Source organism: Wyeomyia smithii, chromosome 3 (assembly GCF_029784165.1).
Source record: "Wyeomyia smithii strain HCP4-BCI-WySm-NY-G18 chromosome 3, ASM2978416v1, whole genome shotgun sequence".
Classification (NCBI taxonomy): Eukaryota; Metazoa; Arthropoda; class Insecta; order Diptera; family Culicidae; genus Wyeomyia; species Wyeomyia smithii.
Window position 1 is genome coordinate 127,399,896 of NC_073696.1, and position 24,860 is coordinate 127,424,755.

The following is a 24,860-nucleotide window of genomic DNA, read 5'->3' on the forward strand; positions in this document are numbered from 1 at the left end:
ACTCTGCAGCAAATCGGTGCCCAAGCTTTCGCTTTCTTTTTTTGCTGTTCCATCCTATATTGATTTTACAGTGCACCGTTCGAACAGTTCGCTCCAATAGTTTGAAAATGCACCAAAAAATTATTTTTTTTGCTTCAATGACCAGGCATAAAGGGGATCTTGAATAGTTGAATCACAGATAACAGACATCCAAGCTAGAACAAAAAAACTCCAGAAATCGTGTGTAAGATTTCAAATTCTTACTCGTTTGGAATGCTATCGACATCTTCCTGCAACTTGCGACTTTAACCACTTTAGTGATGGCAGCGCTGGTTTACGCTCGAAGCTGCCAGACGCATGAAAATTCCTACAGATTTTACAGTCGCTATTTACGCAACGATATGACATAGATTTTGTGAGGTTTATGCATTTATTTTTTCAAACCAACACTAAAACAAACAAATTTGTCGCAAATATACAGAGGGATTGAATAAAGAAGTCGATAATGTACACATTACGACTGCTCAAAATTTCTACATTTAAAAACGGCAACCATTCTCATTGCGATAATATCGATAAAAGCTGGAAAACTATCGATTTTATCGAATCATTGACCACTAAGTGTTCTTAGCGCCACCATACTGCGTATTGCGACATGCTAAAAAACCGTTGCGTCTTTTTACACATGAAGCAAAGTTAGCTTGGATATCTGTTATCTGTGGTTGAATCTATCAAAATCAAGTTAAGACAGGACCGCATTCAAGAGATCTTTAAAGTGGAATTTCAGTAACAATTCACAATCAACGTCAATAGAACAAATTAAACTAAAAATCTTTCAACCATTCAAACATTGCCTAACAAATTTTCTTGGATCGTACACCTCACGACTGTTGAAACTATTTTAACCTGTTAGTTGATTTACTTGAATATTTTCGTTGGACTTGGAAACCGAATTTCTCGACCAACGACAATATTTTATATTTTTTTCTCGTACCGTTTTTTATACCTAACATTGCTAGTAATGCATATCAGACGCGCTGTACCAGCACTGCTTACGACATTAGGTACAATGTAAAAAAGTGATTGTCGTTAGTCAAGATATTCAGTTTTCAATTTGGGCAACAATGAAATTCATTAAAAATATATCTACATAAAAACCATTGCACGTATGCGGGTGGTACTGTACGATTATCATGAAAAGCCACCCTCGCTATACCAGTACCGGGGAGAACAAAGGATTCTCTCAGTAAAAAAGCGGCGAGAGCTCAATACAGTCCTTTTGTTGAATAAATGGAATATAAGCGTGATAAAATTTCGAGTGTAAAATGTGTTCTCTCCACCGCTAGATGTCGATACTGAAAATAAAGAGATTTTGTCTCATTTGTGGTTATTCAGATGAACAGATGTGATGGTTGGTAACGTCTCCGCCAACCACGCTCGACGCCTGGGTTCGAATCCCACGCCGACATAGGTGTCGATGGTTGTGAGGTGGCGTGATCCACTCACAACCAACCCAACTGGTCTAGATTCAATCCTAGCCGACACCGGGAGATTTTCTGAGGCAAAAAATCTCTAGGATCACGCCTTCCATCGCATGAGGAAGTAAAGCCGTTGGCGCCGGTCCGTTAATAAACGGGTCGTGAGTTAGGGTCCTGGGTGTGGAGTCGCCTCCCTGGGCGTCGGTGATTGGCCACAACAGTGGCGGAACTAGACCGACGGAAAATAAGCGAGAATAAAAAAAAAAAACAACCATGATGTCCAATAAATTTGACCATTATGTCAGAAGGTCAAATATTTGATCATTAGACAAAGAGTGTACTATAGGCTTAACAGGCGACGAACAAACGGTCTGAAAAAAGTGTGTAAAATTTTGCATGTGTGCCATGAATTATCCTCCAAATAATACCCCTCGTTAGGCTAAATGGTAAAATAAAGTGTGATGTCGCTACTGTCGCTAAACAGACTGTATTTTCATCAGTGTATGTACTTTTCACTCCCGTTGGTACTGACGTTAAAATATATTGGCTAGGCCGTTCGCTTTACGGCGACTAGTCAGCCTATACACCAGAGAGACGCCGAGACACTCACCGTTAAGGCAACTGTCAACATCAAAACGGGCGAGCTGTATAATTTTGCATTGCCGTTAACCGTTTTGATGTTGACAGTTGCCTTAACGGTGAGTGTCTCGGCGTGACTCTGGTGTATAGGCTGACTAACGGCGACGGTAGGGATATCACATCTTAGTTTACCACTAAGCATCTAAGGGGCGACATCTGGCTTCTTACTCTTCTTCCTCATCCACCGCGATGATCCCTGTTGAATTTTTCGTAAGTGATGCCATTCACTCAGAAAATACTTGAATGTTTTCAATGCTCTTATCACCATTACACAATTCCTTCTGCAAGCGATAATTTTACCGTCTGAGGGTTACCGGAGAATCTGCATCTTTAATATACTTAAAATCTAACGTGTCATCCATCAATGATTATGATTCATTCATTGACCCATCTGAATTGTACTCTCCGCACAAACAATATGCCACAACAGGTATGTTTCAAACTTAATCCAGAACGGATTCAAAAGTAGAAATCTCGCGTAATTTTTCAAAAGGACCTAAGTAACAATGACAGATTCTCGGTTCAGATGTTTTGCAAAATAAAATGCATGATGCTCGAAAGACTTTCATATGCAATAAAAAAAAACATAAAAATATCATTCAGTTATAAAGAAAATAAAAAAAAACCTAAATTAATCCACCTAGCGGTCACACCCAGCCTTTCTCATTCAATTTTTTATTTGTAAAAAAAACCTAAATTAATCCACCTAGTGGTCAGACCAGCCTTTCTCATTCAATTTTTTATTTGTAAACAAAAAAAGATTTACATGAACGCTTCAATCCAATAAATGTATATTCACTCTTTAGGTTCTAAAATATTGATGTTGTAATCTATACATATAAAAATGCAGTCCGGTCTGTCTGATCCATATAGGCTCGAAAACTACCGAACCGATCGACGTGAAAATTTGTATGTAGGGGTTTTTGGTGCCGATAAAAGTTCCTATGATAGTTTGAGACCCCTCCCTCTTCTGGAAGGGATTAAAAGATGGCAACTTCTAGGAAACAGTCGAAAATGACTGAATAATATTCAATATGTATATTTCTGTAATCGAGATGATGCATAGAAACCAAACATTGACCCTGGACACCATTTTGAATTTAAAGACGACCACTTTTAGTTTTTGGAAAATAACTCAATACCTCCCAATATGGGTATTTCCGGTGTCAGATTGATGCCAGAAAATCTACTGAATATGACCGACTACCACTCAATATGAATATATTCAGAATTAAAGCGATGTACACAAGCCAACAGTCGAGGATGTTGTCATTGCGATTAAAACCAATCATTTCAAACGAGTTGTTATTTGAATTTGATCATATCCTATGGCCGATTCGTTAAGCATTTGCAGACTTCACATCGCAAGGAATCAATGTATTTGGAACGTTCAAATAGTACGATACCACACAAATTATGTTAAGGCCACATATATCGATCAAAGCAGATATAGTTTTAAATAGTCTTTGAATTTCTTTTCTTTCCATAACTTTTGAACCACATATCAAATTATTATGAAGTTTGTTATTTGTGAGTTTGAGAGATGACTCGTTCGTATGACACTAGTAATGCTCAAATAAGTCATGTAATCTTTGAGATAATAGACTTTCGTGGTATTGTTAACAATTTAATACATAACAGTTGCTTAAGTTCGATTATAATCAAATGAAATGGGAACGTATAGGGCAGCCAAACTTTGAAACCACGTGTTCAAATTCATCAGTAAACCCTCAACTAGCCCGCTCATCTGATAATAATATTGATCAAATCGGTTGTGTAGTTTCTGAGATAATGAAGTTTCGTGATTTTCACATTTCGGTACATTACAGGCGAAGTTACAGTTCGATTACAGTGAAATACAATAGGGTGTTATGAGGCAGCTAGACTTTTCATTTGACACTAATTTTGTGGGAATCGGGTCAGCCATCTCTGAGAAAAGTGAGTGAGTTCAAGTAGTCTTCGGAATATGTTCCTTTTCATAGCTGGATTTCACATTTTTGAACAAAACAGGCAAACTAATAGTCCGATTGCAAAACAAATCAATAGGGTCTTATGGGGCAACTAGATCTTCCATTTGACACTGATTTTATTAATATCGGTCCAGCCATCTCTGAGAAAAGTGAGTGAGAATAAAAATCTGCACATATACACACACACACTTATGTCTTTTTTTTAAAGTGACAATATTACATTGCTTTTTTCATCGCATTCTGCTTTTTATTCACTTTCACCTTCATCTTCATATTTGTGCTCATTTTCAATACAGTTTTAATACATTTGCCTTAACGGTGAGTGTCTCGGCGTCTCTCTGGTGTATAGGCTGACTACTGTGCACTATGCAGCGGTATGCTGTTCGTATTTGTACTTCGTATTTGTACTTTTTTTTAATGTTCACTCGAAGTTATTTTAGATTATAACAGGTGACATCATTGAAAAAAAAAACCAATCAAAACAACGAACAATGTTGTTCAGTAACACTGCCAGCAAGCCTGATGATAAATTTTAACGCACTCGGGGTTTTCAATTTCAACCAATCAGCGAGAGGTTCCCAAAGGGGATGCAAATCTATACCCAGTTGTCTCCCCTTAGCTCAGCATGACGGGGGGTGTAATTCGAAGAGTATATTTTTGCGTGCGCAATCTTTTTCCCACACTTTTTATCGTTTGCTTGTTAGTCTGTTCTCTGTGATCTACGTGAAAATCACATGTATAATATGTCTTATCTTAAGAACATATAATCGATTAGACTCATTGGAAATGCCATAATTTATATCTTGGCATACAATAACAATTTCATAGGAAAATCTCATGCATTTCTTGTTTTTATCCTATAGAAATAACTTCACTAAAGCGACTGTTTCTTTCATATGATATGTATATGAAAACAAATCGAAGTGTTTGTTTATGAAAGATACAAGAGTTTATTATAAAAATAATATTTATTTAAACAAATTTTTTGCCCGTATATCTCTAATCGGAATAATGCAATCCGATAAATTGGTCAGTGGCGAGCACAACGTTTAAGAGATTTCATCATTGACTTCCTGAAAAATGGTTAATAAAAAGAAATTACCGGTTCAACGTTGGCCACTTGATCCGAGTTCCAATGGTCTGTTCGTTGTTTGCCCGATGATACGATTTAATAAGTGCCAATTTCTTCGGTGTGATCTATAGTTGTGAATATCTATATAAGTTTAAACTCAAGTGAAGTATAGAAAAATAACTTACCTATCGGAAAGATAAGGGAATATCCTTCCTATCGTTCAATAAGACGCCATCTTTTCGTGGTGTAGCCATTTTGAATAACAATCTGAATTTTTTTTTTTATTCTCGTTTATTTTCCGTCGGTCTAGTTCCGCCACTGTTGTGGCCAATCACCGACGCCCAGGGAGGCGACTCCACACCCAGGACCCTAACTCACGACCCGTTTATTAACGGACCGGCGCCAACGGCTTTACTTCCTAATGCGATGGAAGGCGTGATCCCAGAGATTTTTCGCCTCAGAAAATCTCCCGGAGTCGGCTAGGATTGAATCTAGACCAGTTGGGTTGGTTGTGAGTGGATCACGCCACCTCACAACCATCGACACCTATGTCGGCGGTGGGATTCGAACCCAGGCGTCGAGCGTGGTTGACGGAGACGTTACCAACCACACTAGGCCCCCGCTCTAACAATCTGGATTATTCGATACCAAATCCAAACGTCAAAACAAAACTTAACAAGTATACTAACAAGAAGCCTTAGGTCACGGCGACGTGTGTTTTTTATTGGATTTATCGATAAGATTTATATTGCTCATTTCATTGAAGCTTGGGCTTTCGATACACTTCTAGGATCACACTTTTTATGAGTAAGAATGGTTGCCAGGATTTGACGGTATAAAAAATGTTACTTGACTATCAATGATTTATTTTTCAATAATTCGATTGTATACTTTCATGCTCACAGATGTTAATGATCAACACAAGTATTGATATAGACAATATTATAACTTAATAAGTAGCCAAAGCTCGCCTTAATTTACAAATGCGGGCAGTTTGAGGTTAAAATATAACACTTGAAAAATTACATTGTAATGTACCGCTCCTCTGGCACCACTGCCAACTGCAATGTCGAGCCCAGCGCTAGCTCATCCGATCGATAGATAAAAACTTACAAAAACAGAACGAAATGCAAACACTCTCGGTTCAGTGCGCGATAGATTCCATTTCTGCTGCATTTCAACCACTCTATTACGCTTTTGATTATTCAGTGTGCGAAGTAAACGGTGCCCCCTACGTTTCAGCAATCGATTCCAGGTAAATAATGATCTATTGAGAATTAGATCTAGAGAATTAGTTGTTTTTGCTTCTTTTGAAGATAAACAGCACCATGGGAGACAGTGAAAAAAATGACTCGGCGGACGATTCTAGATGTAAGTTGAAGAGGAAATGGAAAAGACGCGACTCGGTTACAGAGATTAAAACGGAAAACTCACAAGACATCGGTTACGACCCAGATCTAGATTCCGACAGTTTTTTCATCGAAGCCCTAGATGAAGAGATCGGAGATGCGGAAGATCTTTTGTGCAAATCTTTAGGCGTGGATGACCGAGCCGATGATTAATTGAATGGAAGCAATAGGGGTGAATGCAGTAAGGAATGGAATCTGCTGCGTGCCACTTTTTTCAAGCGCAAGTTCGTTGGAGAAACTTCCGGAGGACAGTTTGCGTCAGAAGTGTTGCATGGTAATATCTTGCGAGAAATTTTGCAAGAAATATGGAAAGTTATTAAACCTGTTATCCGTCAGGAGGTCGTTTTTGAAGAAGAGAATGGCCATCTAGTTCCAACTTGGTCAAACACCGAACCGACATTCGAAGACCTGGGGAAATTTGTGTACCTTCAAAATCAAGCGAACCGAAGACGTATCGATATTGACAAAGTGGGCAGCAAGCAGCTAATCAGCTGGTGTTCTAAGGACAAGGACATTCGTGTGCATGTTCACATCTACTCGACAGCAGTTTCGTCTAAACAGCTGTGGGAGTTAGTTGAAAAGCAGTTGATACGGCACCAGGACTGTGATATTGCAGGAGCCCCTAACAATCAATCCTTAACAGCTCTGGCGAATCAGCTGCGGGACGTACATGGTACGCACTTAACCGGACATGCAAGTTCCTGGAAAATCTAAGCTAACTACATACATTCTACTCCTGCACATGAACGTGAACGTCGGAAAAATGAATTGCCCACTCAATCAATCATCAAGTTTTTTCGCTCTGTCCCCATTTCGGAAGCGATTCAACTCGAAAGCACTCGGATTGGCCTGACGGTTGCCTAAACGATCAATCAAGGATATTCATCGGACTTCGCGATTCTGGAAGATGAGGTGAACGAAATAATAGCCTTGGGAGAACGCATTAAGCACAGGCTTGGAGCGATTCGAGCCAGGTGTTCCATAAACTCCGGCATTGTCACCGCAATTCAGGATTCTGTGCGGCCAGCAGAGGACAACATAAGTCGGTTTCTAGCAGAGAATGTGGCGGATATGAATGATGTAGATCATTTGTGAAGCTTTAAGACTGATTTTATTTCCAGTGAAAGAACCGCTGCTTTTCTTATTGTAGTCAATATTTATTTATTAAATCAAGGAGAAAATTTAGAATATTAAATTGGTGGATAGACGTTAGATAGTTTCATATTTATCTACAAAATTGCCCGACATGCCTTTTGAAGGATGAAATGTTCCGCCAGCTGAATAACCGCAATGATAAAATATCTTCGTGCAATCGTAATTCTCTAGTCCCATGAATGTTTCCAATGCAACATGAGTCATGTTGGCTTTGGTGTTTTCTGGATAAGCTCTTCTGATACGTGATTTAGCTGTTCCGAATACCAACTCCAGCGGATTGTAAAAAGGGCAGTAGGGTGGTAAAAATACAGGGATAATGCCGATAGAGCGCAAATATAAAAAAAATGTTTGGGTCACAATGAATCTTCGCTCCATCCATGACCCAAACAGAGTTTGGTCCAGGATAGCGATGCACCTTATCGTTGCGGAGCGCAAACTCTCGGCAGCTTTCGAAAAATTTAATTCGTGTGAATGTCCCTTCCGTTTCAAAACTGTCCAGTACACCGTTCAATCTCAGAAAGCACAAAAATGAAGCCCTTGCGCGTCGCACAAATTCCCCTCGAAAAACTAACCGCTTCCCTTTTGCACCATATCCGCGAAACAGTAAAACTCCTTTATTGTCTACTGATATCTCATCCAGAAACACGAGGTTATAAATGTCCCAATCGAAAGAATTCATTTCAGCGCAAAAACGTAAATTTTCATTTTCTTTAAGGTGAAACCTCATTTAATCCAAAAATGGCCGACTTCAGGTCACCACTTCGAATTTTCGAAAGCACAAGACTCGGAAACAGTTAATGCGTTCCCTGTGAAAATGCTATTTTATGTTTGCTGTTGTGAAGCAAACATAAAATAGCATTTTCATAGGAAACGCATTAAGTATTTCCGAGTCTTGTGCTTTTCGAAATTCGAAGTGGTGACTCGAAGTCTGCCATGTTTGGATTCGTTGAGATTAAGGTGAAAAATCTGGATCGCTCTGCGTTCTAACGCTTTCCAGGTCAACCCTTCGGCGTGGAAACCGTTGCTCCGCTTATATTCTTGCTGAACTGACGATGAAACAGATCTCGGCATTCATCTAGATAAAGAACCGGATTCCTGTGATAGAGTTCCACAATCCAGCGTCTCTGTGATGCGGAAAACTTCCGGTTTATCTGTTGTCGCTGCTTGGTGGCAACAATTCCATTTTCTTGATACGAACAAATCCAATTGCAGATGGTAGATTTGCTTTTCTGATAAATGATTGAAAGTCTCACTCTTGACAGTCCAAGAAAGTAATAGCCGTAAAGGCAATGATACTTGGTGTTGCTCGAGGCTCTTTTTTGCTGCACATTCCGTAAAATATCGTTGTTGTTGGCCATTACGAGGATTCCAAAAAAAAAAACAAACTGAGATAAAACAAAAACGATCAGACTGTCAGTTTAGGGTGATGGCAGTTGAATTTGCCAAAAAAGTGTCAAATATTGACAGATCACACTTCTTCGTTTTCGTTTTTCAAGTTGCACTTTGTAACTGTGTAGTCCAATTGGGTGCGAAGAGCGCAATATGTCGGTTTCGATACATAATGGTTCTACTTTATGAAATGTATTCCGCAATATTGCCTGTAAATTTAAATGTTTACCACACATGTTAGACGTAAATGAATATCAAATAAAATGTATGTGAAAATCCGATAATTATTATTTCATTGTGAGATTCGTTAAAATTATTGTATCACATTTAATTTACAAAGGGATTTCTAATGAAATCATGTAAAATTAAGATATCTTTTAATACTGTAAATTCATTGGACAAATTTAATAGAGAATATATGTCGACGTGTTTCAGTGTATCTACCAGTTTTTAAATCGTTCAATTTATTTACGAATTGACGAATTTACATACCCGGTCGATTTATTATGCAACATATTCGATAATTTCTGAAAACCATCTCCTGTATCTTAAAAATTAGAAAAATCGAAAATTTGTACGATCAGTTGGACAATAGTGGTGTCGAGCTCAGTGAGCAGTTGCGAGTGATAATGATGCTGCGCAGTTTGCCTCCATCTTTCGCGAATTTTGTTACTTCGTAAGAAAATCGGCCCAAGGGCGATTCAACGATGGACTTAGTGGTAACTTGATTGCGTGATGAATGTAATAAGCGAGCGGGTTCCTCTAGAACCAGCGTTAAAGAAGAAAACGTTTATGAAGCGGATGTCAACACAACCGATAAAGGAAAATGTTTTTTTTTTTTGTAAACAACCTGGCCATTATAAGCGAAATTGCCGTAAGCTGGCTGCTTTAAAGAACAGTTACAGTTCGGGTGAATCGAGTAAAAAATCGGATTCGGGACAGCAGCAGAAAGCTAGAAATATGCACACGGAAAATGCACAGCAGCCGAAAGCAGTGCTGCCGTATGCTTCGTTGCGGGTGGTGCCATTCCGGGAGCATGGACAATCGATAGCGAGTGTACTTGTCATATAAAAAAATAACAGGAGGGTTGTGTGCAAAGCCACGACCGCAAGGTTGAAGTAGAATACTTTTACAAGCAAGATAACCTTGCGTGTCAGTCATTTTTTCTAGTAAATAAACGTTGACTAATCAGATCAATCAAATTTTGCGCTTCAACAAGGATTGACAATTTTCAATAGTATAGTAAGTTGCTTGTCATGGTTGGGGCTTGACAATTTTTAAGTTTTGAGATGAAATTTTTTCGGATGTCGTGCTCATGACTGATGAAAAAGATTATTCAGTACGTTCTGAGACACGGAAATAAAGTAAAATTTATAACTTTTACAAATTTAAAAATGTAAATTAACTCATTATAAAATATTAGCTCTTCAATCAAGTTTTTTTTTTATCCTGAAAAGGACAATTTGTTGTTCAATTTAGTATCGGATAAGATGCCGATTACATCTTTGCGTTATCACTGATAGTAGAACAAAGCATTCGTTGTGATAAAGTAAACAGTGAAATGCTGATATAACACTCAAAACTAGACGGATCACGTGTTGTCAAAATGAGTCAACTTTTCATTGAATGCATTTACTAGTGCCCACTACCGCACAGAGACTGCATTTCACTAAAGTGCCTCACTGCATCAGCCGCTATCGATGCTGAGATCCGCTGCAACTAGTGCGCTATCCATTCCTACGGCACAGCTGTGGCTGCTATCCGCTATCGCTGGTGCTGCTGCTAAGGGAGGACAACTGCTGTTGTCGCTGTCTAGAACTATTATGAGCGGCTTCGATTGATTGATTGATTTCTTTTGAAGGGACTTCAACCCCAAACGGTCATTCGTCCCTAATATGAGCGGCTTCAACTGAAACAGGCTCTTATATAGAGATGAAAAGCTTATCGATATTTATCGATAGGAGTAAGAAATCATCGATAACTATCGATAGCCGCATCAGTCGATATTTCCCATCGTTACTCTTATACTGACAAAGAGCACATTTCAAATTCCAAAGTCTATGTTTTTGTCGACTGTGCTTGGGAAGCAATCATGTTAACGACTAATCAATCAATCAAATTTTGCGCTTCAACAAGGATTGACCATTTTCAATAATATAGTAAGTTGCTTGTCATTATTGGGGCTTGTTTTTCAATTTTGATTATGCGAAGAATTGATTTTTATGCAGATAGTAAAAGTTTCGGCTGTCGTGTTCATGACTGAACGAAAAGATAATTCAGTACGGTCTGACACACGGAGAGAAGGTAAAATTTATAACTTTTACAAATTTGAAAATCCGAATTAACTCATTATAAAATATTAACTCTTCAATCATGTTTTTATCTCACCCTGAAAAGGACAGTTTGTTGTTCATTTTAGTATCGGATGAGATACCGATCACATCTTTGCGTTATCATTGACAGTGCGAATGAAGTGTTCCTTGTGATAAAACAAACAGTGAAAAGCTGATTTAACACTCAAAACTAGACGGCTCACGTGTTGTCAAAATGAGTCAACTTTTCATTGAATGCATTTACTAGTGCCCACTATCGCTCAGAGACTGCATTTCACTAAAGTGCCTCACTGCATCAGCCGCTATCATTGCTGGGATCTGCTGCAACTAGTGCGCTATCCACTGCTACGCCCAGACTTCCTGTGCACGTGCTTTTTTTTTTCAAGCGACGAGAGAAATCTTTCTCTCGCTCGTAGAATTTCCATGTATGTGCGACGAGACGAGACACGTCACATGCAATTTGCAGGTTGCTCTTTCGCTTCTCTTTCGCACTACGAACTGAGCGAGACGCCCGTACTGTACATACTTGATACAGCTTGTGCGCTACAGCTCGTGACTCGTGAGACTTTCTCGTGTACACAGACTTCCTGTACACGCGCTTTTTACTCAAGCGACGAGAGGTTTCTTTTCTTTTTTTTCGGTAAGAGACTGCGGCGCACCAGACGATGTCTCATAGCTTTACGAACTGAGCGAGACGCCCGTACTGTACCTTAGTGAACTTGTATATTAGAGAAATGACAAAGCATTCACCGTTAAGGAAACTGTCAACATCAAAACGGGGGAGCTGTATAATTTTGCATTGCGGTTATCCGTTTTGATGTTGACAGTTGCCTTAACGGAGAGTGTCTCTGCGTCTCTCTGGTGTATAGGCTGCCTAACGTACCTACATACGATATATGCCGTCAGACCCTTCTGTAGGTGTATTAATCAGAAGAATTCACAAAACTATATAACTACGATCAGATTATCACAAACCTTCAGAACCTGATTTGCAATATCTATACACTAAGGTCACTTTTTACGCGGCTCTTTTACGCGGATTCCGGAATTTATTCGGTGTTTTTTACGCGGATTCCGGAATTTAAGCGGTATTTTTTTTGTGCGGATTTCGGTTCCTCTTCACTCGGATTGCAGAATTTACGCGGTTTTTTTTACGCGGATTCCGGAATTCACGCGGTTTTTTACGCGGCATGTATTTCCCGCATAAAAAGCGACTTTAGTGTACTCAATTCGAAAATTCTATCCAACATCAACATGTACTAGAAAATATAAACAATTCTAATGGTTTTACTATTTCTAACACCGGCAAACTTATGTTGTAATTTCAAACCACATTTTTTATTCTTAGAACTACAAAACAGAGTTCTATCATAAGATAGTCAATGATATCTAAACCGACGAAAGAAACACTTCTGTTAACCAACGTAACACACTCTGCATCCGGTGAAAAGAAAAATATTACTCATTTTCGTACCGTTAGCATAATAAGTATAGTAACAAAACGTTCTTAATTCATGTTAACAAAAGTCGAATGAATTATTCATAGAATTTTGAATTGATAAATAAATGAACTAGGTTATATCATTGATTATTCTAACAGTGTTTTGATGCATGCTGCTATAACACCGTAAATAAAAAAACATAAAATCCCCTGCCTGTATCCTTCTGCGCAAAATTAATTTCCTTCTCGCACCATTTGCGCGAAGCAACATGCGAGGCAAGCTCGCGAGACGAGCTCACGAGATTTTGCACGCAAGCTGTCTCAAGTCGCCCATTCACCGCACTCGTTAAGTTGAGAGACGAGGTATCTTCGTGTACGTCGCAAAAAATTCCCTAGTTTTCTCGCTCGCACGCTGCACACAGCACGTAGCGACTGAATGAGAAACGAGACTTGTAGCGCAAAGCACACAGTCTCTTCTTTGTGCGAGCGAGATTTCAGGAAGTCTGGCTACGCCACAGCTGTGTCCGCTTTCCGCCATCGCTGGTATCCACTGCCCTGCTACTGCTGCTGCTAAGGAATGACTGCTGTTGTCGCTGTCTAGAACTATTATGAGCGGCTTCGACTGAAACAGGCTCTTTTATAGGCCGACCGTGCTTGGGAAGCAATCATATAACGACCAATCAGAGGTCGAATTTTTTGTTTTGACAAGGCTTGACTATTTTCAATAGTACAATAGTGTGAATGATAAAATTACAATTATCTTCTTTTGGGAAGAATCTTGAAAGATTTTCCAATCTATTGCTGCAAGAACGAAGGAAATCCATCGAATACTAACCGATTTATTAGCATTTGAAATTGGACATATTTTTCACTTTTTTCGGCTTTAGTTTTTCATTTCACATCCCTATGTAGCCGAACTTCCTGAGAGAAGTATTCTACTTCAAAACGATCGCGAGTTCTTCAATGAATACAAGAGTGGTTTCGTTGTTTATGTTACTTTAGCTGATGGTACGAAGACAAAGTCGTGCGGTATCGGTAAAGGAAACGTTATCGGTGTGAATGCGAATGGCCAGCGCGTTGTGATTACGTTGGAGCGGGTACTGTACGTCCCCAGTTTGGAGGGAGGACTGATTTCGGCACGGAAATTAGCTGAAAAAGAGTTCACGGTGGTGTTTAATGTGAACGGTTGTGAAATTCAAGATCCTGGCAACAAGGTTGTAGCAGTCGGCGAGCTGATTGATTGCCAGTATAAATTGAAGATACATGGCACCGGCGGTTTGGTCATCGTGACATGAATGCGATGAAGTTCATCACGTCAAAAAGATTGGCCAGCGGATTCAAAGTCAAGGACTGTGATGAACATATAGTTTGTGAGTGCTGCATTAAGGGTAAGTTAGCACGAAAACCTTTTTCTCCGTCGGGTGAACGCAGATCGACACAGCCATTGGACCTGGTGCACACAGACTTGTGCGGACCCATGGAGAATGCAACGCCGAGTGGAAACAAATACTTTATTACACTAATCGACGACTACAGTCGGTTCTGTGCGGTGTTTCTGTTTACATCGAAAAGCGAAAAGCGAGAATACGTTAGATGGACCGAGAACGTTTTCTGCCGTAAACCTAAGGTGATTAGGTCTGATGGAGGAGGCGAATATATCGGTGAGTCTCTACAAGAATTTTATACAACCGAGGGCATTGTTGCGCAATACACCACAACAGAATGGTGTCGCGGAGGGCAAGAATCGCGCTTTGCAGGAAATGGCCAACTGTATGTTGTTGGATGCAGAGCTACCCAAACGCTATTGGGGTGAGGCCGTGATTACGGCAAATTATGTTCAAAATCGGTTGCCATCAAGAGTGGTGTATAAAACGCCTTATGAGCTTTGGACCGTACTCTCCCGGATTTGTCTGAGTTCAAAGTAATTGGCTGCGTAGCTTATGTGCACGTACCAGACCAAAAACGGAAGAAATTCGACCCGAAAGCTAAGCAGCTAGTATTTATCGGCTACTCAAATCAGCACAAAGGCTATCGTTTTCTTGACCTCGCAACGAATCGCATCACTATAAGCCGTGATGCGCGCTTCCTGGAACTGGGGAATGGATCAGAACAGCTGGAGGGGGAGCCGGTTGTCTCGCAAGGTCCTGAAGAGCTAAGTGAGGAAAGATTGAGTGATTGCGAAGAAGTCGTTCTTTTGGACTGGGGTATTAAAGAACGTGAAGAGCAAGTGCTTGATGATCAGTCTGAGTATGACGACGCTAGCGAAATTAATGAAAGTGATTTTCCGGGATTTAAATCGGAATTTTTAGAAGAACAACCAGTGTTGACCCGAGCAGACCGGTACACCAGGGGAGTGCTGCCTGGGTGATTCGAGCATTATGTAGTGGGGCAAGTGACAGTAGATGAAAGCCCAAAGAATATGAAGAAGCAATGTTAGTACCACGGTGCTCCCACAGATTATTATTATAAAACAGGCACCAAAGAATCTAAGTACCCCATTCGATTCATTATGACGTCCAGAATCTCTGGTCAAAATTTCAAAATCATCATACGGTACATTTTTGAATATTGCCCTTTTGAAGGTCGTAAAGTACAAAAAAGTAATATAAAAACAACGAAATACTTATTGTAAAGCACGTATTTCAACCACCATTCTATGAAATAACTTCCAAAACAGTTTCTACATATTTCAAGGGTTATATTTCAAGACATTAACAGTGTTAGAGTACTTGAACGGAACTAAGCACGTTAGGCTGAGTTACGGATCGCAGGACGGGTGGAACCTGATAGGATTTTCAGATTCGGATTGGGCCGGCGACAGATGTACTCGTCGTTCGACCACCGGTTTCATATTTTTTTATGGCGATAGTCCTGTAAGTTGGACAAGCAAGGGCCAGGATTCGGTGTTGCGACGGCTAGGCGAACCGGAAAGTGTTCCGACAGTGCTGCACGAGGATAATATGGGGTGTTTAAGTTTTGCCAAAACGGAGAGATGCAGTGGTAGGGTAAAACATATAGATACCAAACGACATTTTATCCGTGAGTTGTGCGACCGGAAGATTATACATCTTGTGTATAGTCCTAGTGAAGAAATGGCCGCCGACGCTCTTACCAAGCCGGTCGGTCGGGCAAAGATGAACAAGTTTTTGCTGAAGGATTGAAGAAATTATTGAAACGGTTCTCATCCAGGAGGAGTGTTGGGAATGGATGAGTACCTTGTCGTATATATAGCCACCTTGACTAAAGAGAGAGAAATAAACACAACAAGCTACACTATTTTATCACATACATAAGACATACGTAACACTCAGGAAGAAATCTTCCAAAAAAGTTGGTACAAAATGAACTACTCGAATGGTACCACACTATGAATAAAATCACTGTTTGAGTTGTTTTTGAAGGCAGTGTACCTGCGCAGCCCTGCATTTGTCTCGTTCCTACTCGAAAAATGCTGCATTGATTTTGTGAATAACTTTTTGACAGTTCCTTATGAGATTTTCTTTGGGGCTCGATAAAGCCGAGAAAAAGTAAATTCATTTTGTTCATTATTTATCGAGCAGTTTGACAGGATGAGGTACGGAGTTCTATGGGGCAACGTGTACCAGAAAAAAACGCCAGTGTTACGTATGTCTTATGTATGTGGTTTTATCCTTTCGATCAGTTACACAATAAATCGGTTTCATGTAAATCGTGTTTTACATTTTGTTCCCGAACACACGCTTTTCTTTCCCCCTGTTTCCCTTTTTCGTGATTCCGTGCGTCTCTGCTGGTACGGTTTCAACAGTTTTGCCCTATTACTTCCATCAGACCCATATACCCATTGGGAAATTTTTTCAGAAACTAGGTTGGCATGCATGCTAACTATCTAGCATGGTTTGGTGATGGGTATTTTCATGCCTCATATATCACGTTGAGCATTTCCGAAATGTCGCTGATAAAATGCACATGTTTTGCTCTATCCAGCTTTTACGCACCATAATGGCGGTCGCTGTAATGCGTGTTCGTAATATGCGAACCTCTCTGCTTACGTCAGATTTGCGATTTCTGAAAAATTGTCAACACAAATGTTGCCAGATATATTTTTCTTTTGATAAATTGCATGGAGACTTCAAACTGACGTAAGCAGAGTTGTCAAAAGGGTGGGTATTTTATTACGAACTCAACTTTATACCGTCCACCATTATGGCGCGTAAAAAGCTGGATAACGTCCGTCAGACCCATATACCTGCGGTGACCACCCTCGAATACAACCCTGTCTGAACAACTGTCTGGTTCAGTGTTCTGGATGGATACACAATAAAAGTAGTTTACAGTTGACTGACGAAGAGTACACCTCGCGTTTCTTATTACTCCAACGTATCACCAGTCCCGTTAGTTTTCACAGTTATTAAAATACCCATCGGGAGATTTTGTCAGAAAGTATATTGGCATGCATGCTAACTATCTAGCATGATTTGGTGATGGGTATTTTTCAAGCTTCATATATCACCTTGAGCATTTCCGAAATATCGTTGACAAAATGCACACGTTTTGCCCTATAACTTCCGTCAGACCCATATACCCATCGGGAGATTTTGTCAGAAAGTAGGTTGGCATGCATGCTAACTATCTAGCATGGTTTGGTGATGGGTATTTATCATGTTTATAGGAATGTACCTTAATTTGAAACTTTCCGGATCTAGTTATCTTATAGTTGGGGTTTTTGTTTAATTCCCCTTTTGGGAATTTGTTATGTGCAGTTTAGTATTTTTAAAGGCATTATGTTTCTTTCGTAACAATAAATTAACACGCAATCTATTAAAAATATCATTTATTCAATTATTAATTTTTAAAATAATATTCAGTTCAAGTTAGTTCCGATACCCGCCGCTACGCCACCCGTGCGCTGCGGTCGGATAAATGTGTCGCTGAGTAAAACCACAGATAACAGACATCCGAGCTAGAACAAAAAACTCCAGAAATCGTGTGTAAGATTTCAAATTCTTACTCGTTTGGAATGCTAACGACATCTTCCTGCAACTTGCGACTTTAACCACTTTAGTGATGGCAGCGCTGGTTTACGGTCAAAGCTGCCAGACGCATGAAAATTGTTACAGATTATACAGTCGCTGTTTGTGCAACGATATCACATAGATTTTGTGTGTTTTATGTATTTATTTTTTCAAACCAACACTAAAACAAACAAATTTATCGCAAATATACAGAGGGATTGAATAAAGAAGTCGATAATGCACACATTACGACTGCTCAAAATTTCTACATTTAAAAACGGCAACCATTCTCATTGCGATAATATCGATAAAAGCTGGAAAACTATCGATTTTATCGAATCATTGACCACTAAGTGTTCTTAGCGCCACCATACTGCGTATTGCGACATGCTAAAAAACCGTTGCGTCTTTTTACACATGAAGCAAAGTTAGCTTGGATATCTGTTATCTGTGGTGAAACTGTTGGTCATTTCATACAAACGGTACTCCCATTTCACTTAACTTGAAAATTTTTCGTTAACCGATGTTAATTTAACTCAAACGATTAGTGTAATCGCGTTTTTGATGCGACCAAGAGGGCGAAGGATCCTCTCTTTATACGTTCCTTGGAACAGAAACGGGTCGACAAAAGTTTTCCTTAGCACAGGAAAACCGCTTTTACTAGTTAGAGTTCGGGATGTGATCCTTGGCACAGGAAACACGTTGAGTCTCAATCTTAAACTGATACTGAATTTTATTCTCAAAAATATTGGCTTATATAGTAAAAAAAAGTTTATACAAATTCACATCTTAGGGCGTAAAATTACAACTACTACTTTAAGGCTAGCTGAAGAATTTCACATTCGTATATCTTCTAAAATCATTTTCTAAGCCTAGCCTTAGTTTGTTGAACAGAGATAGAAATATAGTTTTACAAAACATTCAGTAACTTATCGTATTCCGATCCTTGATACAATTCTTTCCCTCCAATACAGAGATATCATATTAAATGCATTGCGTTGGTAGCATTCTCTAACACATTCTTTGAACAGATTTTCCTTAACTCTAAGCAACCTGATAAGGACAGAAAATATCTTTGACTCTAATCTTAGCATTTCAGACCTACTGATAGAACGCGTTGTTTACTCGAGACGCAAGCTTCATTCCTTATATCAAATATAGTCAGCGATATGTCCCCCGCGCAGGATAAGTCATACACCACGTGTATCTCACATACTAGTAAAAATAGACTTCTTCCAATCTACGCGTGGGCGTGTACGAAATCACGCTATGCAAGAAGGCGTGGAAAATACGAAAGGGCCGAAAAAAGGACAAAATCCCTTTTTGCCTTATCCCTTTTATTCTAACTTCGTTTTCATTTGACATGGACCTACTCCTTGTCACATGCCAGCATTAACTCTATCACGATGAAAAAGGTATCAATTCGTGACGACGCTACAATTAGCAAAAAATAACCGGTGGGCAATCAATCTATGCAATTAAATACTATCCATAAGCAATTAAATACTACCAGAACGCATAGTACGAATAATCGCTACACGCTCATTATTTGTTACTCTAAAGTGAGTTAGATATGACCCATTTTTGAAAAAAGTGGAGGTACCCTAATTTGAGTACTTTTACGGTTACTCACTTCTGAGTGAGGGCGTCATACGTCAAAAACTGATTAGAATCTACTCTGTTTATGCAAACCAGGAATTAACGAAAATGAGTACAAGTTACCCAGTTTGCCTAAATTTGGAAATTTGATGATTTCTGGTTTTTGTAAATCTGACTCAATAAATAAAATAAATTCAGAACATTCAAAATCATAGATTAATTTTTCATCGAAACATTATAAAAGTTTTAAATCATTCACGTGTCTTTATATAATGCGGCAACCAACCGGTTCACAGTTGCCCGTGAACTGTGGCTCATGTTTTTGTACAGTACGCACACCAGAAAATCCGTCATCATCCGTCACCAAACACTGCGAAGGATTTAAATTGTATCGATTGCATGTATTGGGCACTGTACATCGATACAAATGTTTCCGTTCATTATCACGAATAAAAGCCCGACTTAAAACGGCATCGCAGGACACACAACATGCGGTTGTTCATTTTTAGGAGATGTTTTTTATGTTTTCAAATCCTCTGCAATAATGATGTTGGGCTGAAATTGTTATGGAATATTGTTTCATGTTGTTTGTAAAGTAATTGATTAGAAAATTATTGATTTGATGAAAGATCAAATACTTACTGATAGCAAACGAATAAAAAGCGACTCCAATTGTTCTTCGGAAACAGATATTATCGCTGTTGAAAACTTTTGACATATACATATACTCAGGGGTGAGTAAACATCATGTATAATAACTCAAAACTGAGTAAACATGGTAATTATGAAAATTTGGTTAAATGTTACTCAGTTATCCAGTACCCGATAACTCACTTTTTGACATTTTGCATAAGAATACCATACTGAGTAGATCCTAATCAAATTAGAGTTAAAATAAAGCAGCGTGTATATCACAGATAACAGACATCCAAGCTAATTTTGCTGCATGTGTAAAAAGACGCAACGGTTTTTAGCATGCCGCAATACACAGTATGGTGGCGCTAAGAACACTTAAGCCTGTATTACACTCTTTGATCAAGCGTCAAATATTTGGCACTTTTTGACAGATAAAAATTGGGTCAAAGATAATTGTTTGTCACTCTCCAATTTTAACATGGGGCAAACAACAACCATGATGTCAAATAAATTTGACCATTATGTCAGAAGGTCAAATATTCGACCATTAGACAAAGAGTGTACTACAGACTTTAGTGGTCAGTGATTCGATAAAATTGATAGTTTTCCAGCTCTTATCGATATTATTGCAATAAGCAGCGTTGCCGTTTTTTAATGTAGAAATTTTGAGCAGTCGTAATTCGTACATAATCGACAATTTTATTCAACCCCAGTTTATATTTGCGATAAATTTGTTGTTTTAGTGTTGATATGGAAAAAAATACACAAACCTTACAAAAACAGTGTTATATCGTTGCAAAAACAGCGACTCTACTATTTGTGAGAATTTTCATGCGTCTGGCAGCTTTGACTATAATCCAGCGCTGCCATCACTTAAGTGGTTAAAGTCGCAAGTTGCAGAAAGATGTCGTTAGCATTCCAAACGAGTAAGAATTTAAAATCTTACACGCGATTTCTGGAGTTTTTTGTTCTCGCTTGGATATCTGTTATCTGTGGCTATACCTATGATAACACTTCTCAGCGATAAATCGATACATCAGAACATCAACATCACGTAAAAAGTAGGGATACCATCTGGTCGAAGTTAGGAATCAGGACACCTTTTTTTCGGTACTAATTTGAGCTAAGCTGTTCTTGGAAGTTTAAATTAATTTACCACGTAAAATGTGATTTGCACCTCAAAAACACCAAAATACTTCTTTACTTGTTCAACATACTTCTCAAACGATCCAATATCATTACGCAGCTTTGAATTTATAGGCAGATGTTCAGCACATGTAAACTGTTTTAAATTAAACTAACCGAGAGGGGAATAACTGGAAAGCCTAAAAAAAATTATTTTTCTGGATGTTTAGGGTAAAGTGGAGTGTTTGGGTATTTAGGCTATTGACTACCCAAGAAACAATTTTGTTATATAAGAGCTTATTAAGCTATTATTAAGCCGAAGTCCGCCTAATAACAGCTTAACAAGCTATAAAACAACAAAATTGTTTGCTGGGTAAGGTATGTTTGAAGATGTATTTCGTGTGTCATGGGTGCAAATATAGTGAGTATTACGCTATTGGCAGCGTTTTTCGCAAAACCATGGTTTTTTAACTTGTGGTTAGTTTTTCTCAGCCTCTACTCAACCGATCTGGTTGATTTTTTTTCCAGCATGTAGAAATGGATTATCTTACTTGCTACATAGCCGTTTTTCAATATCTAATTTGTTCAATGTTTTATGATTTTTTAAAGTGATTTTTTTTATGCAAAAAGCTAGATTTTTACTAAAATGGCCGCCATTTTGTCATTTTTTTTTTAATTTCAAAAACAGCTGTGAAACAAATTAGAAAATTCATTCTTAAGGTTTAAACACAATTGATACGTTGCGGCTGCGTTTGCGGCAATTTGACAGTTAGTCCATACATTTTCTGTCAAATTAATGTCAACGCAACGCAAACGTATCCATTGTGATTGGGCCTTTACATGCTAAAAAATCAGCAAAATCGGTTCAGTACATGCTGAGAAAAACACCACCGATTTAGTGAGGGCATTCACGTTCCCAGCTGCCAATAACGTAATACACTATAAGTGCAACCACGACATGCAAAAAAAAAAATCTTCAAATAAACTTTAATCAATAGCCGAACACCTTACTTTACTCTAAACATTGGAATATTTTTTTTTCGACCTTCCAGAGTAAAGCCAAATGTTAAACGGTTATAATACCTAAAAGATTTCTCTCGTCACTTCACTAAGATTCAATCAAAAACAAAATCGTCCATAGTGACCGTTGTGTTCTGGAATCAAAAAAGTTATTGATTTTGAAAAATTCTGCATATTTTTATCACACTACAAAATAAAAAATCTTACGAAAATCAGAACAAATGCCAGAAAATGAAAAATAAATCAGAACCTCAAATAAGGGTCTCAAAATCAGGACGGATGGTATCGTTAGTAAAAAGAGCAAATCGATTCAAAACAGCATTTTTGGTAAGGCGATCAACTTTTTATTTGCCGACACATAAGACTGCATGATGATATTGCTTAGAACTAGGCGGAAATCGAACTCTACTCTTGTGCAGTTTGAAGCAGCAGAGTATTAGTTATTCTCTGATTCGCTTCGAAAATGAAACGTACTATAATCTGTTATCTTCTAAATCCGCTCTTAGGACATTACACTTTGCTTACCGTGCACATGCTAAACTGTTCCAAATGCAAACTGAGATATTGACGTTACAGTCACAAGCGATTTACTCCTTATGAAGATGCTCCTTCTCTTTAAGGATTGAGAAGTCCAAACGCATCCAGATAATTACTAAAACAAACATAATGTACAGAAAACCTACTACTAGCAAAGGTTCCTGCAACATCATCACACGACTGAAATTATATTTTAGGTTAAAATCAGCGATATGATTTTCAACCACATTTTTCTTATTGAAAGAGATCACCGGGCGTCCAAAAGTGTCCAAATACGTGTAGTGCAGATCGTCTGGATTACGAGTTACCGAATACGGAGCAATCAATTTGATGTTCGTTGATCCTTCTGGCAAGATGACTTTAGTGGTGATTTCATCTACAACCATATCGTCGAAGATGTGATCAACGACTCGCATTTTTAGTAGGTAATTATCACCAGATTGGAACAAATATTCGAAGCTGGGCACGTTATAACCTAGAGTGTAATGTGTCTTCCATCCTCCAAACAAAGGAAAGCGAGGACGCAGATCTAATTCGACCGAATCTTTAAGAACACGCATAGCCGAAGTGGAAATATTTCCATTGCTGTCACGATAGTATACTCCTGTTGCTGACGCTGGTAACAGTGTTTTGTAGGACTTGACACAAGCTTGGTTCGAGCGAGAATCTTTTTGATAATCGTATCTGGAAAATGGACCTTTAAGAGCAGCTCCCGAGTGAACAATGTCGATGGTTTCCTCTACCGCAATGTTTCCCCAATGAGAAACTTCAATTACTCGTTCCAGTTTGGTAACTGTCATGAAAGGAGTATAATTTTCAAAGTGCACGATCATCGGTTCCACGGAAAATGCTGTAAAGAAAAATTATAAATGAATAATTCAAAGAAAAAAGATTCAAAATTACCGGCAACATTATCATATGGTCCGTAGATAATGGTACTGTCTGAATGAACAACTGGCTTGAGTTGAGTGTAGTTTTCTACGTTTCGTGAACTTAAATGTACCGTCGTCTTTTGAGTAACCGTTTTGAATGGCGAATAGACATACACATTGCCAAAATATTGAACCAGTTGTCGCTCGGTTTGAGCGATCGCCGTCGGGTAAGGACGAAGCGACTTGCTAAACACAGTATCAATGTAAACAACTGGATTCGAAGATCCACTCGGAAGATTCATTGAAAAGATTACGCCCTTTGGTGAAGCAGTTTCAGTTAATTTGAGTTCTTTCTTGGATGAATCTTTTGCAGAAATATAAGCAAGCCGGTCACGTTCATCGTTTTGAACTATGAATAAGTAGCTGTTAATCGGTTTCATAGCTTTGTGTTCAAGCGTAATTTTGTAGGAAATTTTCACTAGTTGCGAGGTGAGATCGATAGTGCGGTCAACATTTTTATTTTCGATTTCAACATCAATGGCCGACTGAGCAGAGAAAAGGCAAGCAAAAATCGCCGCAAGAAACAAAAAACCTTTAACCATCTTTTTTAGAATGCGATTGGCTATAGTTTCTACAGAAAATAATCAATTTGTTATAGACAGCCTAATATCACCACAAACTAATATTTCACTTCCCTAAAGTGCCGCTAAATGTGAGGACACCGAGGACACGCAAACGCAAGTCGAATGTTTTTTCGACAGCAGTGAAACATTGACGTGTTTAATAATGTCGATGTCGACATTACCAGATGCCAGCATGTCAACTTACACGCTCGTATGATGTAACACCGATACGAGTAAAATTTTATTTATATGGAAACATTCGTATATTACGCGTTAATTTAGCGCGACGCTATAATGCAAATCGTTTGGCTCGGAAAATATTTTTATCATTAAGTTCGTAATAAATTACCAGCCCTTTTGACAACTCTGCTTACGTCAATTTCGAGTTTTCATACACCTTCCTATCTTCGCTAGTATTATTTGGTTGCAAATAATCAACACGCTGATGGTAACAAAAAATTTCCTCCTGCCCCGAACTTTTATTCAAGCTGTAAGTCGATTTTTGGTTTCATTTAATCTATTTTTCCACTAAAACATACAAATACAACCGAACACAAAATCTTTAAATGTCGGAGAAAAAGCATATATCAAG

The 24,860-nt window shown here is 38.7% G+C and overlaps 1 protein-coding gene and 3 long non-coding RNA genes across 4 annotated transcripts; 2 read left to right on the forward strand and 2 right to left on the reverse strand.

The window, feature by feature from the left end:
* The first annotated feature begins 5,115 nt into the window (after window positions 1–5,115).
* Window positions 5,116–7,759, forward strand: LOC129731970 (uncharacterized). The gene is made up of 2 exons (XR_008729128.1): window positions 5,116–6,393; window positions 6,455–7,759. It is a non-coding gene; the product is annotated as an uncharacterized LOC129731970 (long non-coding RNA).
* Window positions 7,681–9,233, reverse strand: LOC129731971 (uncharacterized). The gene is made up of 2 exons (XR_008729129.1): window positions 8,956–9,233; window positions 7,681–8,410 (listed from the first exon to the last, which is right to left on the reverse strand). It is a non-coding gene; the product is annotated as an uncharacterized LOC129731971 (long non-coding RNA).
* Window positions 9,234–9,541: 308 nt separating this feature from the next.
* On the forward strand, window positions 9,542–16,553 carry LOC129732245 (uncharacterized). The gene is made up of 2 exons (XR_008729207.1): window positions 9,542–9,810; window positions 13,868–16,553. It is a non-coding gene; the product is annotated as an uncharacterized LOC129732245 (long non-coding RNA).
* A 6,004-nt stretch (window positions 16,554–22,557) lies between these two features.
* LOC129730975 (dolichyl-diphosphooligosaccharide--protein glycosyltransferase subunit 1) lies at window positions 22,558–24,425 on the reverse strand. Its single transcript, XM_055690648.1, has 2 exons — window positions 23,677–24,425; window positions 22,558–23,623 (listed from the first exon to the last, which is right to left on the reverse strand). The coding sequence occupies exons 1-2, from the start codon at window positions 24,245–24,247 to the stop codon at window positions 22,824–22,826; spliced, it is 1,371 nt and encodes a 456-aa protein (XP_055546623.1). The 5' UTR covers window positions 24,248–24,425; the 3' UTR covers window positions 22,558–22,823.
* Window positions 24,426–24,860: the final 435 nt, after the last annotated feature.